The sequence below is a fragment of the Pseudophryne corroboree genome, chromosome 6 (genome assembly GCF_028390025.1).
Source record: "Pseudophryne corroboree isolate aPseCor3 chromosome 6, aPseCor3.hap2, whole genome shotgun sequence".
Taxonomy (NCBI): Eukaryota; Metazoa; Chordata; class Amphibia; order Anura; family Myobatrachidae; genus Pseudophryne; species Pseudophryne corroboree.
The window spans coordinates 545,358,308-545,375,473 of NC_086449.1; the positions used below are offsets into that span (position 1 = coordinate 545,358,308).

Here is a 17,166-nt window from a genome sequence, read left to right on the forward strand (position 1 = left end):
AAAGCTTATAATTAATTGTGGGGGAGACTGGGGAGCACTGCAGGTTGTTAGCAGGAGCCAGGAGTACAATTATATTAATTAACAGTGCACACTTTTGCTGCAGGAGTGGTGACCAGTGCCTGACCACCAGTATAGTATTGTTGTATACTACTAATATCTCTTTAAATATCAACCAGTCTATATTAGCAGCAGACACAGTACAGTGCGGTAGTTCACGGCTGTGGCTACCTCTGTGTCGGCACACGGCAGGCAGTCCGTCCGACCAGAATTGTATTATTTATTATTATATACCTACCACCTAACCGTGGTTTTTTTTTCATTCTTTATACCGTCATAGTGTCATCCTAATTGTTACGAGTATACTACTATCTCTTTATCAACCAGTGTACAGTGCGGTAGTTCACGGCTGTGGCTACCTCTGTGTCGGCAGTCGGCAGGCAGTCCGTCCATCCATAATTGTATTATTATTATAATATATACCACCTAACTGTGGTTTTTTTTGCATTCTTTATACCGTCGTCATAGTGTCATACTAGTTGTTACGAGTATACTACTATCTCTTTATCAACCAGTGTACAGTGCGGTAGTTCACGGCTGTGGCTACCTCTGTGTCGGCAGTCGGCAGGCAGTCCGTCCATCCATAATTGTATTATTATTGTAATATATACCACCTAACCGTGGTTTTTTTTTCATTCTTTATACCGTCGTCATAGTGTCATACTAGTTGTTACGAGTATACTACTATCTCTTTATCAACCAGTGTACAGTGCGGTAGTTCACGGCTGTGGCTACCTCTGTGTCGGCAGTCGGCAGGCAGTCCGTCCATCCATAATTGTATTATTATTATAATATATACCACCTAACCGTGGTTTTTTTTTCATTCTTTATACCGTCGTCATAGTGTCATACTAGTTGTTACGAGTATACTACTATCTCTTTATCAACCAGTGTACAGTGCGGTAGTTCACGGCTGTGGCTACCTCTGTGTCGGCAGTCGGCAGGCAGTCCGTCCATCCATAATTGTATTATTATTATAATATATACCACCTAACCGTGGTTTTTTTTTCATTCTTTATACCGTCGTCATAGTGTCATACTAGTTGTTACGAGTATACTACTATCTCTTTATCAACCAGTGTACAGTGCGGTAGTTCACGGCTGTGGCTACCTCTGTGTCGGCAGTCGGCAGGCAGTCCGTCCATCCATAATTGTATTATTATTATAATATATACCACCTAACCGTGGTTTTTTTATACCACCTAACCGTGGCAGTCCGTCCATAATTGTATACTAGTATCCAATCCATCCATCTCCATTGTTTACCTGAGGTGCCTTTTAGTTCTGCCTATAAAATATGGAGAACAAAAAAGTTGAGGTTCCAAAATTAGGGAAAGATCAAGATCCACTTCCACCTCGTGCTGAAGCTGCTGCCACTAGTCATGGCCGAGACGATGAAATGCCAGCAACGTCGTCTGCCAAGGCCGATGCCCAATGTCATAGTACAGAGCATGTCAAATCCAAAACACCAAATATCAGAAAAAAAAGGACTCCAAAACCTAAAATAAAATTGTCGGAGGAGAAGCGTAAACTTGCCAATATGCCATTTACCACACGGAGTGGCAAGGAACGGCTGAGGCCCTGGCCTATGTTCATGGCTAGTGGTTCAGCTTCACATGAGGATGGAAGCACTCAGCCTCTCGCTAGAAAACTGAAAAGACTCAAGCTGGCAAAAGCACCGCAAAGAACTGTGCGTTCTTTGAAATCCCAAATCCACAAGGAGAGTCCAATTGTGTCGTTTGCGATGCCTGACCTTCCCAACACTGGACGTGAAGAGCATGCGCCTTCCACTATTTGCATGCCCCCTGCAAGTGCTGGAAGGAGCACCCGCAGTCCAGTTCCTGATAGTCAGATTGAAGATGTCAGTGTTGAAGTACACCAGGATGAGGAGGATATGGGTGTTGCTGGCGCTGGGGAGGAAATTGACCAGGAGGATTCTGATGGTGAGGTGGTTTGTTTAAGTCAGGCACCCGGGGAGACACCTGTTGTCCGTGGGAGGAATATGGCCGTTGACATGCCAGGTGAAAATACCAAAAAAATCAGCTCTTCGGTGTGGAGGTATTTCACCAGAAATGCGGACAACAGGTGTCAAGCCGTGTGTTCCCTTTGTCAAGCTGTAATAAGTAGGGGTAAGGACGTTAACCACCTCGGAACATCCTCCCTTATACGTCACCTGCAGCGCATTCATAATAAGTCAGTGACAAGTTCAAAAACTTTGGGTGACAGCGGAAGCAGTCCACTGACCAGTAAATCCCTTCCTCTTGTAACCAAGCTCACGCAAACCACCCCACCAACTCCCTCAGTGTCAATTTCCTCCTTCCCCAGGAATGCCAATAGTCCTGCAGGCCATGTCACTGGCAAGTCTGACGAGTCCTCTCCTGCCTGGGATTCCTCCGATGCATCCTTGCGTGTAACGCCTACTGCTGCTGGCGCTGCTGTTGTTGCCGCTGGGAGTCGATGGTCATCCCAGAGGGGAAGTCGTAAGCCCACTTGTACTACTTCCAGTAAGCAATTGACTGTTCAACAGTCCTTTGCGAGGAAGATGAAATATCACAGCAGTCATCCTACTGCAAAGCGGATAACTGAGTCCTTGACAACTATGTTGGTGTTAGACGTGCGTCCGGTATCCGCCGTTAGTTCACAGGGAACTAGACAATTTATTGAGGCAGTGTGCCCCCGTTACCAAATACCATCTAGGTTCCACTTCTCTAGGCAGGCGATACCGAGAATGTACACGGACGTCAGAAAAAGACTCACCAGTCTCCTAAAAAATGCAGTTGTACCCAATGTCCACTTAACCACGGACATGTGGACAAGTGGAGCAGGGCAGGGTCAGGACTATATGACTGTGACAGCCCACTGGGTAGATGTATGGACTCCCGCCGCAAGAACAGCAGCGGCGGCACCAGTAGCAGCATCTCGCAAACGCCAACTCTTTCCTAGGCAGGCTACGCTTTGTATCACCGCTTTCCAGAATACGCACACAGCTGAAAACCTCTTACGGCAACTGAGGAAGATCATCGCGGAATGGCTTACCCCAATTGGACTCTCCTGTGGATTTGTGGCATCGGACAACGCCAGCAATATTGTGTGTGCATTAAATATGGGCAAATTCCAGCACGTCCCATGTTTTGCACATACCTTGAATTTGGTGGTGCAGAATTTTTAAAAAAACGACAGGGGCGTGCAAGAGATGCTGTCGGTGGCCAGAAAAATTGCGGGACACTTTCGGCGTACAGGCACCACGTACAGAAGACTGGAGCACCACCAAAAACTACTGAACCTGCCCTGCCATCATCTGAAGCAAGAAGTGGTAACGAGGTGGAATTCAACCCTCTATATGCTTCAGAGGTTGGAGGAGCAGCAAAAGGCCATTCAAGCCTATACAATTGAGCACGATATAGGAGATGGAATGCACCTGTCTCAAGTGCAGTGGAGAATGATTTCAACGTTGTGCAAGGTTCTGATGCCCTTTGAACTTGCCACACGTGAAGTCAGTTCAGACACTGCCAGCCTGAGTCAGGTCATTCCCCTCATCAGGCTTTTGCAGAAGAAGCTGGAGGCATTGAAGAAGGAGCTAACACGGAGCGATTCCGCTAGGCATGTGGGACTTGTGGATGCAGCCCTTAATTCGCTTAACAAGGATTCACGGGTGGTCAATCTGTTGAAATCAGAGCACTACATTTTGGCCACCGTGCTCGATCCTAGATTTAAAGCCTACCTTGGATCTCTCTTTCCGGCAGACACAGGTCTGCTGGGGTTGAAAGACCTGCTGGTGACAAAATTGTCAAGTCAAGCGGAACGCGACCTGTCAACATCTCCTCCTTCACATTCTCCCGCAACTGGGGGTGCGAGGAAAAGGCTCAGAATTCCGAGCCCACCCGCTGGCGGTGATGCAGGGCAGTCTGGAGCGACTGCTGATGCTGACATCTGGTCCGGACTGAAGGACCTGCCAACGATTACGGACATGTCGTCTACTGTCACTGCATATGATTCTCTCAACATTGATAGAATGGTGGAGGATTATATGAGTGACCGCATCCAAGTAGGCACGTCACACAGTCCGTACTTATACTGGCAGGAAAAAGAGGCAATTTGGAGGCCCTTGCACAAACTGGCTTTATTCTACCTAAGTTGCCCTCCCACAAGTGTGTACTCCGAAAGAGTGTTTAGTGCCGCCGCTCACCTTGTCAGCAATCGGCGTACGAGGTTACATCCAGAAAATGTGGAGAAGATGATGTTCATTAAAATGAATTATAATCAATTCCTCCGCGGAGACATTGACCAGCAGCAATTGCCTCCACAAAGTACACAGGGAGCTGAGATGGTGGATTCCAGTGGGGACGAATTGATAATCTGTGAGGAGGGGGATGTACACGGTGATATATCGGAGGGTGAAGATGAGGTGGACATCTTGCCTCTGTAGAGCCAGTTTGTGCAAGGAGAGATTAATTGCTTCTTTTTTGGGGGGGGTCCAAACCAACCCGTCATATCAGTCACAGTCGTGTGGCAGACCCTGTCACTGAAATGATGGGTTGGTTAAAGTGTGCATGTCCTGTTTTGTTTATACAACATAAGGGTGGGTGGGAGGGCCCAAGGATAATTCCATCTTGCACCTCTTTTTTCTTTTCTTTTTCTTTGCATCATGTGCTGATTGGGGAGGGTTTTTTGGAAGGGACATCCTGCGTGACACTGCAGTGCCACTCCTAGATGGGCCCGGTGTTTGTGTCGGCCACTAGGGTCGCTAATCTTACTCACACAGCTACCTCATTGCGCCTCTTTTTTTCTTTGCGTCATGTGCTGTTTGGGGAGGGTTTTTTGGAAGGGACATCCTGCGTGACACTGCAGTGCCACTCCTAGATGGGCCCGGTGTTTGTGTCGGCCACTAGGGTCGCTAATCTTACTCACACAGTCAGCTACCTCATTGCGCCTCTTTTTTTCTTTGCGTCATGTGCTGTTTGGGGAAGGTTTTTTGGAAGGGCCATCCTGCGTGACACTGCAGTGCCACTCCTAGATGGGCCCGGTGTTTGTGTCGGCCACTAGGGTCGCTAATCTTACTCACACAGCTACCTCATTGCGCCTCTTTTTTTCTTTGCGTCATGTGCTGTTTGGGGAGGGTTTTTTGGAAGGGACATCCTGCGTGACACTGCAGTGCCACTCCTAGATGGGCCCGGTGTTTGTGTCGGCCACTAGGGTCGCTTATCTTACTCACACAGCGACCTCGGTGCAAATTTTAGGACTAAAAATAATATTGTGAGGTGTGAGGTATTCAGAATAGACTGAAAATGAGTGTAAATTATGGTTTTTGAGGTTAATAATACTTTGGGATCAAAATGACCCCCAAATTCTATGATTTAAGCTGTTTTTTAGTGTTTTTGGAAAAAAACACCCGAATCCAAAACACACCCGAATCCGACAAAAATAATTCGGTGAGGTTTTGCCAAAACGCGTTCGAACCCAAAACACGGCCGCGGAACCGAACCCAAAACCAAAACACAAAACCCGAAAAATTTCAGGCGCTCATCTCTAATTTGAACAGTACAAAACATCCTATATTTGCTATTTGCTATCTACAACAAAATGTGCATGCTAGTTTTGCTGATTGGTGTGATGATGAACTGTACTGTTAGGGGTATATTTACTTACTAAGGTGTAGATTTTAGAAATGGAGATGTTGCCCATAGCAACTAATCAGATTAAATTTATAATTTATCTAGCACCTTCTAGAAGATAATACTAGTATCTGATTGGTTGCTAATGGCAACATCTCCATTTCTAAAAGCCCACACTTTAATAAATATACCTCTTAGTGTTTTTCTTCTGCCTATGACTAATTATTCAAAAAAGACATGTTTTCCTAACAGGATTTTGTTGATTATATGATAGTGCAAAAGATCTTACACTAAAGTTAGTACAGTATTGTCTGATATTAATGTTTCATCACCTGTCGCTATGCATTTCCATACAATCATTTTTTATTCATAAAACTCGTTAACATAAGCTCCTAAGAGAGTCTTGATTGGGTATTTGCCTAAATAGATAAAAAAAAAAAAACTTGGTCAGGCAGGGGCAAATATCTAAATGTTTTTATTCACACAGTATGCTTTGTCTATTGTGAAATGTCTAAACATTTTCATACTATTTTGCTACATTTTTTTCTTTTTCATATATTTTGCTATGTGAATTTAAATAACAAGGGTTGCCAGTTTTAATGAAATATAATAAAAAATTAAGTATGAATCATGTTTTAGGCTTTTGAGTATCTACTCCAACTGGCACTTTCGCTGTCTCTTCTATCTGCTTTTGAAGGGAACAGCTGTGAGTCAGCTGTTTCTGGGGGGATACACTAGGTTTACAGAACTGCTGGCATCTCCTGATAGAGCAAGCTGTTTGCAGAGATTGTGCAATGTTTCATTGCCGGCAAAAAGTTGCTGTATATTCCCACTGCTGGTACTGCATCTGTCCCTATGCGAATGTTCACTGAATTTTTGCTGAAACTGACATTAGCTGCAATTTCAATACCAGTTCTATTCAGAAATGTTTTACTGAGAGTGCATCTTTCCTACCTTTTATTCCCTGACAAATTCTACAGATACAGTGACATGGCCAGGGGATGTAAATATCATCTCTAAGTGTGTTAACTGGAGCATTCAAATAAAGAGATTGCATGGTTATGTTTGATGGAATCATCAACCATAACCATCCCAGATGTAGTTGACATCCTGGTGTATCCTGGTAGTCAGAATACCTGTGCAGCAATCATACGGAAACCTGGCAGTCAGAATACAGATGCCAGATTCCTGGCAGCTGTCATAATGCTGGCGCTGGAATCCTGACAGTCGGAATTCTGAACGTAAGTATGCTGGTAGGGATAAGGGTATACTATGGGGAAGGGGCGGTTAGGTTTTTTGGGAGAAGGGTTAGGGTTAAGCTGCGGGAGGGGGGGGTTAGGGTTAGGCCATGGGGGGAGGGTTAGGGTTAAGCTGCGGGGGTGGTGGTTAGGGTTAGGCTGTGGGGAGGGAGGAAAATGTTAGGCTGTGAGGAGGGTGGATTAGGGTTAGGCTGTGGGGAGGGAGGAAAATGTAAAGCTGTGGGGAGTGAGGGTTACGGTTAGGCTGTGGGGAGGGAGGAAAATGTAAAGCTGTGAGGAGGGAGGAAAATGTTAGGCTGTGGGGAGGGAGGGTTAGTGTTAGGCTATGGGGAGGGAGGAAAATGTTAGGCTGTGGGGAGTGAGGGAAAGGCTGTGGGGAGGGAGGAAAATGTTAGGTTGTGGGGAGGGAGGGTTAGTGTTAGGCTATGGGGAGGGAGGAAAATGTTAGGCTGTGGGGAGTGAGGGTTATTGTTAGGCTATGGGGAGGGAGGAAAATGTTAAGCTGTGGGGAGGGAGGAAAATGTTAGGCTGTGCATAGAGAGGGTTAGGGTTAGGATGTGGGGAGGGAGAACAATGTTAGGCTGTGGGGAGGGAGGGTTAGTGTTAGGCTATGGGGAGGGGGAAAATGTTAGGCTGCGGGGTGGGGGTGGTTAGGGTTAGGCTGTGGGGAGGGAGGAAATTGTTAGGCTGTGGGGAGGGAGGAAAATGTTAGTATGTACGGAGTGAGGGTTAGGGTTAGGCTGTGGGGAGGGAGGAAAATGTTAGGCTGTGAGGTGGAAGGGTTAGGGTTAGGCTGTGGGGAGGGAGGAAAATGTTAGGCGGTGGGGCGTGAGGGTTAGGGTTAGGCTGTGTGGAGGGAGGAAAATGTTAGGCTGTGTGGAGGGATGGTTAAGGTTAGGCTGTGGGGGGAGGGTTAGGGTTAAGCTGCAGAGGGTGTGGGTAGGGTTAGGCTGTGGGGAGGGAGGAAAATGTTAGGCTGTGGGGAGGGAGGAAAATGTTAAGCTGTGGGGAGGGAGGAAATTGTTAGGCTGTGGGGAGGGAGGAAAATGTTAGGCTGTGCATAGAGAGGGTTAGGGTTAGGATGTGGGGAGGGAGAAAAATGTTAGGCTGTGGGGAGGGAGGGTTAGTGTTAGGCTATGGGGAGGGGGAAAATGTTAGGCTGCGGGGTGGGGGTGGTTAGGGTTAGGCTGTGGGGAGGGAGGAAATTGTTAGGCTGTGGGGAGGGAGGAAAATGTTAGTATGTACGGAGTGAGGGTTAGGGTTAGGCTGTGGGGAGGGAGGAAAATGTTAGGCTGTGAGGAGGAAGGGTTAGGGTTAGGCTGTGGGGAGGGAGGAAAATGTTAGGCGGTGGGGCGTGAGGGTTAGGGTTAGGCTGTGGGGAGGGAGGAAAATGTTAGGCTGTGGGGAGGGAGGGTTAAGGTTAGGCTGTGGGGGGAGGGTTAGGGTTAAGCTGCAGAGGGTGTGGGTAGGGTTAGGCTGTGGGGAGGGAGGAAAATGTTAGGCTGTGGGGAGGGAGGAAAATGTTAAGCTGTGGGGAGGGAGGAAAATGTTAGGCTGTGGGGAGGGAGGAAAATGTTAGGATGTACGGAGTGAGGGTTAGTGTTAGGCTGTGGGGAGGGAGGAAAATGTTAGGCTGTGCGGAGTGAGGGTTAGGGTTAGGCTGTGGGGATGGAGGAAAATGTTAGGCTGTGGGGCATGAGGGTTAGGGTTAGGCTGTAGGAAGGGAGGAAAATGTTAGGCTGTGGGGAGGGAGGGTTAAGGTTAGGCTGTGGGGGGAGGGTTAGGGTTAAGCTGCAGGGGGGGTGGTTAGGGTTAGGCTGTGGGGAGGGAAAAAAATGTTAGGCTGTGGGGAGGGAGGGTTATGGTTAGGCTGTGGGGAGGGAGGAAAATGTTAAGCTGTGGGGAGGGAGGAAAATTTTAGGCTGTGCTTAGTGAGGGTTAGGGTTAGGATGTGGGGAGAGAGAAAATGTTAGGCTGTGGGGAGGGAGGGTTAGTGTTAGGCTATGGGGAGGGAAGAAAATGTTAGGCTGCGGGGGGGTGGTTAGGGTTAGGCTATGGGGAGGGAGGAAAATGTTAGGCTGTGGGGAGGGAGGGGTAGTGTTAGGCTATGGGGAGGGAAGAAAATGTTAGGCTGCGGGGGGGTGGTTAGGGTTAGGCTGTGGGGAGGGAGGAAAATGTTAGGCTGTGGGGAGGGAGGAAAATGTTATGATGTACGGAGTGAGGGTTAGGGTTAGGCTGTGGGGAGGGAGGGAGGAAAATGTTAGGCTGTGAGGAGGGAGGGTTAGGGTTAGGCTGTGGGGAGGGAGGAAAATGTTAGGCTGTGGGGCGTGAGGGTTAGGGTTAGGCTGTGGGGAGGGAGGAAAATGTTAAGCTGTGGGGAGGGAGGGTTAAGGTTAGGCTGTGGGGGGAGGGTTAGGGTTAAGCTGCAGGGGGGGTGGTTAGGGTTAGGCTGTGGGGAGGGAGGAAAATGTTAGGCTGTGGGGAGGGAGGGTTAGGGTTAGGCTGTGGGGAGGGAGGAAAATGTTAAGCTGTGGGGAGGGAGGAAAATGTTAGGCTGTGCATAGTGAGGGTTAGGATGTGGGGAGAGAGAAAAATGTTAGGCAGTGGGGAGGGAGGGTTAGTGTTAGGCTATGGGGAGGGAGGAAAATGTTAGGATGTGCGGAGTGAGGGTTAGGGTTAGGCTGTGGGGAGGGAGGAAGGAAAATGTTATGATGTGAGGAGGGAGGGTTAGGGTTAGGTTGTGGGGAGGGAGGAAAATGTTAGGCTGTGGGGCGTGAGGGTTAGGCTGTGGGGAGGGAGGAAAATGTTAGGCTGTGAGGAGGGAGGGTTAGTGTTAGGCTGTGGGGAGGGAGGAAAATGTTAGGCTGTGGTGAGTGAGGGTTAGGGTTAGGCTGTGGGGAGGGAGGAAAATGTTAGGCTGTGGGGAGGGTTAGGGTTATGCTGTGGGGGAGGGTTTGGGTTAAGCTGCGGGGGGGGTGGGGGGTTAGGGTTAGGCTGTGGGGAGGGAGGGTTAGGGTTAGGCTGTGGGGATGGAGGAAAATGTTAGGCTGTGGGGAGGGAGGGTTAGGGTTAGGCTGTGGGAGGGTTAGGGATTCTTTGCTTCAGCACCCCTGTCAGGTTTGCAGGCTGTCGGGATGCCGGTGTCGGAATTGTGACCGCCAGCCTCCTGACTGCCAGTATCCCATATCCAACCCTAAGATAATTCTGCAATTCTTAATATTTCATCATAGAAATTACTTAAAATATCTGTTATCTTCATAATGTACTCTGAGTAATTTATTGAAATAAACTCATTTCATTCTTGTGTGAGATTTGCTGTTATAGTGTTAATCCACCAACAAGCATGCTGTATGTATAACGTTAAACATATTCTAATGCAGTTAGGATTGCTAGACTCATCAGGGATTCTTCTGTGTAAATGGGTAATTTATATATATTTGGAAGCCTAAGATCAAGCTTATTTTTATGTATTTTTTAGGAAATATATGTATTTATTTGAACAACGATTGAACTGAAATTTCTGGATAAAATGAGATGTTTTCGAAAACGTTCAGCATTACCAATCCTCGGAGTTCTCATCTTTTGTCTGCTGTTTATGAACTTGTACATAGAAGATGAATATGTTGTAGTAAGTACAAAGTAAAAACACATACAAACAATCCATTACAGTACCTTTTGCTAACTGTTAATAATGCTGGCTAGAGATTATATGCTTTTAGAAAAATAATTATAACCTATCATTAGGGGATTTGTTAAGTTTACATGAAGAAAGTTGAAGGTACTGCAAATACAGTAATATAGTCTTTTTAATGTCTGTAATCTAAGGCTGCGTACACACCTGACCGACACGTCGGTGGACCCGCCGTCATGCCAACTGAGTGGACGATCAAGGTAAGTGTGCACACTTACCGATCGAACACTTGACGTGTCCATCAGGATCCCCACCTGGGTGGGCATTTTATTTGCCCACTGAGCTGTGACGCAGGCTCCCCACAGCAAGTGTATGGGTGGCCAGCAGACCACCCATACACACAGCCAGATGCACCTATATATCTGAAGATATATCGGTCATCAGCTGTGCTGTGCTGCCAATGTGATATGTGTACCCCGATATGTCATTCACAGACATATCGGGGTACACACGGGCCGACGGAATCACACTACTGTATATCGGCCGTATGTACCCAGCTTAATGTTCTGCCATAAAACTGTCAACAGAAACAAAGGTACTGATTCTGAGTTGAACAAACAGGTTTGCAGATGTGAATTTACTTCCCAGGAATAGGGAATTTCAAGTTGAAGGGGAGGTAGGGGGGAGGGCGGGGGGATAGAGGCAACTAGGCAGGAGCAATGAGAGTGCATGGAAGTGACTTGTGGAAGTGCAATAGTTGTGGTATGAGCATGTGTCAAATGCTCTGTGTGATTCTGAGTCATGTAATTGGGGAAGGGAGGCCTGTTTCTGATGGATTTCTTGCATCTAGCATGGGATTGGTGCAATTGCTGATGCTATTGATGAAAGTTGAGGAGGCTGATTTCCGTGGCTAGCATCAACTACAGCCACTTTGCGTGCAATTCAGAATCAGAAAAAAATTGAGAGCTTTGCGCTAGTACTAAAAAACACTCTGGAGTCTGATATCTGAATAAACCATATACTCTAAATGTTATACCAAATGTGTTTTTTAGTACTAGAGCAAAACTCTAAAAAAATTTCCCCAGTTTGTTATATACAGCCTAAATAGCCAGTATATAAAGTATATGTTCACAAGCATATAGGAGGGTAATATTTTGCGGCTTGATTTAGCATTGTGTTATATTATTGGCTATTTATTGTAAATAATTGTGCCCGGGCATACAGTATCTCTTTCTTTTTTCTTGCAAACTGAGAACCAGACCCTAAATGATACAATATGACAGGCTGATTCCAAATTATGTTTCTGAAAATCCTACTGTATATGTTGTTACAGTAAAATTATATTCTGTGCACATTTTGCCATTTGCTATTTTGTATAAATGCACTACTACTTTGTTTTTGTTTTTTTTACTGTTTTTCTTCTTTTGTTTATACTCCATCCAAAACATGGCCTGTCATGTAAATTATATAAAGTTATGTTATAGCTGTAAATATTTTATTTCTTTGTATTTCTCATGTAGGAGGAAGATAAAAAACTAAGAGATGCTTCAACCCCCCAATTCAACTCAGATCAATATGGTCATACAGTTAAAGAGTTCTCCAATATTTCATCATCTATAAATGTAACATATCGCTTGTTGGCTGGGATACCAATATCAAGAAAACGTATGTAATTTAATTATTACATTATCTTATTAAATAATAAGAGTGTGTGAGAGTTGTATTTAACATACACTACATAAATTCTCTGGACATACCCCCCACTTCATTGATTTAACAGATTGATGGGGAATTTAATTGAATCCTTTGATTAACAGTATTCCTATAAGCAGCAGACATTATTGTAAGCATCAGATTAATAATGTCACAAGCTAGGAAAGACTTGTTCACAATGCCAATTTTAAGATGACAAAACCAGAAATCTGTATAATAGCACACAGCTGAAATTATAATTATAACCACAAAACTATGAAAATCGGTAATGGAACTACAGTCCCCATCAAAAAATAATTGCTGGGATCTGTGTAAATTAATTGCTAAGCTGCTGTGTAAAACATAAAATGAATAGATAAATATAGCTGAACATCACAATTTAGGTTTTGAGGAAAAAAATGTCTAAAATGCGACACATTTTTGGGCTTCCAACAACATTCTCAGGCAGTTAAACAGTGATGCCATTAATAAATAAAAAATTACTATATCTTTACATTTTTATGTGGTCACTTATCGTTTGGTTATTCCTACTTTAGAATTTAGCTACCTACTGTATGTGAATAAGAGGTTGGTCATCATATTGGTTGAAGCTGAGACAATTATTTGGACAGTCCTAGAACATTTTGAGAAAAAAATGTGCAATGGTGATTGTGCCAGTGGGTAAAATAAATATTAGCAATTAATATATGTGTTCATTGAATAAAGTTAGAGATAGCTTCTCTTTTAAACTTATATTTATTACCTAAAGGTGCATGCATACTTGCCGAGAAAATTAGCGATATTGCTCATTTTCATCCTTCCTTAGCAATGTTACTCACAATCTCTACAAGCGTGTATGCTTCCGCCGACCAGTGAATCACGACCCGTGGGTCGTTAATGACCTTCGCTGTCGGCTGTGCAGGCAGCTCATGTTGGACTGTCATCCAAGAGCTGCCTGCATGGCCCGGCCTCTGCATGACGTCACTGAGCGATATGAACGTCATATTGCTCAATGTGTATGCCCGACCGCAGACCACTTCGGCCTGGGAAGGGAAACAGTAGGCATCACCGCTCATAGAGCACGTCGCCTAATGTGTACCCACCTATAACACATGAGTGTTCTGGAATTTTTTTCTTCATTTGCTATTTATTTTAAGAAAATCTGTGGCATCAGCAGAAGTATGTTAACCATATACAGTGTTTTCATGTATTTATTTATATGTTTGCGTATCAAATACATAAATAAATACATACAGATGTAGACATGCTCATCTTTGCTGCAATGCAGAATGCTGCAACACGGCTTGCTAAAAGAATTAATGAAACAATTGCCATCTGCAAATAGTCACAACCTGGCACACCATGCAGCATGCCGTGATACAACGTGCCACATTGCAGTAAGATGAGCATGGCTACATCCGTAGGTATATATGGTTAAAATACTTCTGCTGCCGCAGATTCTTTTAATATAAATTGTAAATGTAGAAAAAGTCCCAGAACACTGTATACTGTAGCTCTCCTTTTAGGAGAGTAAGGGAGAGTCCAGTCACAGAGTTGTGTCACTGACATTAGTTTATAACCAATATTAATGCTATACCATCCTCCAGCACTGGAGATATTTCTACCTGACATGTTCATAATGTTAACGCTGACCAGGTTGAGACACTGATGTAATGTCGACATTGTTGAAATGTTGATAATGTGCATTTAGTGTGATTCTATCCCTTACCCTAATGGTAACCCTAATACTCTCCCTAACAGTAACCCAAACACCAAGACTAATGCTAACCCTAAGCCTAGTGTCGACATTTCAAATGACAATATTCTGTCAATGTTTACATTTTCAGGGTGTCAATATTAATGATATCAACATTTTAACCATGTCAACATCATGAACCTTCTGGTATAGACATTATAAATGTCAACTTAATGACTGCATTGTCCTTAGTGCTGTAGCAGTTGTACCACCATTATTCCTATAATAAATAGATAGTTAAACTATAGTATAGGAAATATTTTAGGCAATTCTTGAGAACTACTGTACATTAATTAGAAATAGTGTATGATGGGCCTCCAAAAAAACACACTAATGGGCAAAACCATGTGCATTGCAGGTGTAGCAGATATAACGTATGCAGAGAGAATTAGATTTGCCGGGTTATATTGTTTCTGTGCAGGGTAAATATTGGCTGCTTTATTTTTACAGTGCAATTTAGATTTCAGTTTGAACACACCACACCCAAATCTAACTCTCTCTGCACATGTTATGTCTGCCCCACCTGCAGTGCAACATGGTTTTGCCCATCAGTATGCTTCTTTGGTCCTGAATAAGGCCCGATATATTATTTTAAGAGTGGAGGGGGCCCATGTTCAGACTCTCATTGGGCCCCCTCCTCTCTATGGTGCTGTAGGCTCCAGCACTGTGCTGAAGTCTGCTGCACATGTGCAGGTCTCCGGAAACATGGCACCCACCATGGTCCGGAATTTTTTTTGTACTGCGCATGTGCAGCACCCATTTTTGGTGGAAATTTTGCTGCAGCGGCTACAATGCCCGTTGCGGGACTCTGGAAAGGTAAGTTTTTTCAACAACAAGGGTGCAGAGTGTGCCCCCTGGGCCCAGTGGCCCGTGTGCACCGCAAACACTGCACCCATGATAGAAACACCAATGGAAACAGGGCAGAAATAAAGAACGTAATGATAGCTTAAGTTATGTGACAAAATGTTTCAAAATGTTTATATTTATGTAGTAAAGCAATACTTCCTAATCTCATGGACACAAAAAATAAAATAAAATAAATCAAATTTAGTGGACAAAGAAGCATTTGTAATTCATAATTGTAAAATTACAAGCTATTATTGTATGTATGTGACATTGACTGTAATATATTTCACTCATATACCCTATTAATAAAGGCTGAGATTTGGTTAATGCCCAGTTTGATTTTTTTAGGATGAGTATCTACAATATGCAATACTAGAGAGTGACTCACTTAGAAATAGGTTATTACACTAGAAACACATCATGATTTTCTCAATTTATGTCAGTTTGAAAACGTATAATCATTAGAACACAGGCTGATCTTTACAATAAAACTGAATGACAAGCAATGCTAGATGTGCTGCTTTGTTATATTAAAAAGAATATACAGTTGACTACTCATTGTCCTTTTCCTTTTGTGTAGGATTTCTTACAATTGGACTATCATCTGTGAAACGGAAAAAGGGAAATTATTTGCTTGAAACGATCAAATCCGTATTTGAGCAGTCAAGTTATGAAGAACTGAAAGAAATAGCGGTAGTTGTTCATTTAGCAGAATTTGATCTAACCTGGTGTGAAAGCATAGTGCAAGACATTTCAAGAAAATTCTCCCATCATATTATTGCTGGGAGGCTAGCAATTATCCATACTCCTGTACAGTTCTACCCAGTATTAGAAGGTTTAAAAAGAAACTACAATGATCCAGATGCCCGAGTTAGATTTAGATCCAAACAAAATGTTGATTATTCTTTTCTTCTGAATTTTTGTGCTAATCTTTCCGACTATTATTTGATGCTTGAAGATGATGTCAGGTGCTCCAAGAATTTTTTATCAGCAATTAAGAAAGTTATTAATTCAAGGAAAGGATCAAACTGGGTAACCTTGGAGTTTTCAAAGCTGGGATACATTGGCAAGCTGTATCACACCCATGACCTGCTACGCCTAGCCCATTTTCTTCTTATGTTCTACCAGGAGATGCCTTGTGATTGGTTGCTTATTCATTTCAGAGGCCTGTTAGCCCAAAAGGAAGCTATTCGTTTTAAGCCATCTCTTTTTCAACATATGGGATATTATTCATCATATAAAGGGGCTGAAAACAAACTCAAGGATGATGATTTTGAAGAGGACTCATTTGATATACCTGATAACCCATCTGCAGTACTCAGTACAAATATGAACATATTTGAAAATTATGAAGTTCATAAGGCTTATAGTAGCACAGAAGAATATTTCTGGGCCAAGTCTCCTTCTACTGGTGACTTCTACCACATTGTATTTGAGAAGCCTATCAAAATAAGCAAAATCAAAGTTAGCACAGGAACAGAAGATCGACAAAATGATATTCTGCACTATGGAACATTAGAGGTTGGAGAAAGATTAGTTGGAAGTAAAAAGAACAAAAAATGTACCACTTACCTTAGATTAGCAGATTTCAGAAATGGAAACTTTGAAATGGACAACATAGATCATAAAGTTCTTTTTAATATTGACTGCATTCGAATTTTAGTGACTAAAAATCAAAATGAATGGCTAATTGTTAAAAGTATAGGTGTATGGACTACTGAGACATTGAATCAATAAAAAATAAATTTGTCGCCTTCCTCATGGAAGAAATACATTTCAGTTGAATGCCAACTGGTCTACTTCTCTTTTGGACTACACTTTTGCTAATGTGAAATTGCAAATGGCATATTCTATGTGAAAAAAGCTATTTATATTTTACTATTTCTGTCATGCAATATTCCAGTTTATTAGTGTTTTTGAATGTTCCCTATTTTATATAAAACAAAAGCATCATGTTTCTTCCATAGTCTAAAGGTACATTTTATACTTTCTTCCCAGTAAAGTATTTGTTTAAATTACAAATGGGCTATAAAAATAATAAAAGGTTTGGATTGTCTGTAAGAAAGAAAAAATATATATATATATATATATAAATATATAATTATATATATGTGCATATCACACATTGCTTTATTTTTCAGCTTGTCTTGCATATGTGTTTTTTTGTGTCTTTAGTATTCTACTACCTCTGTTTTATTTATACATTAAGCCCATTTTATTCTTAAAAATGTAATGCACAAAACAAACATAATTAAGCACTGTGATTGAACACTGTGGATAAATATTTTTTATTTTATGCTTAACTACCTGTTA

General features: G+C 43.2%; 1 protein-coding gene across 5 annotated transcripts in view; it reads left to right on the plus strand.

The window, feature by feature from the left end:
* The window catches only part of MGAT4C (MGAT4 family member C), a 210,686-nt gene extending 193,800 nt beyond the window's left edge, over nt 1-16,886 (plus strand). For 3 of the 5 annotated variants that reach the window (XM_063930504.1, XM_063930503.1, XM_063930505.1), the window contains 4 exons: nt 10,407-10,556; nt 10,754-10,819; nt 12,080-12,224; nt 15,434-16,886. In XM_063930504.1, the coding sequence (XP_063786574.1) occupies nt 10,458-10,556; nt 10,754-10,819; nt 12,080-12,224; nt 15,434-16,590 (1,467 nt within the window). In that variant the 5' untranslated portion in view covers nt 10,407-10,457 and the 3' untranslated portion in view covers nt 16,591-16,886. The remainder of the gene's footprint in view (nt 1-10,406; nt 10,557-10,753; nt 10,820-12,079; nt 12,225-15,433) is intronic. The other 2 variants (XM_063930506.1, XM_063930507.1) reach the window with 2 other exon arrangements.
* Nucleotides 16,887-17,166: the final 280 nt, after the last annotated feature.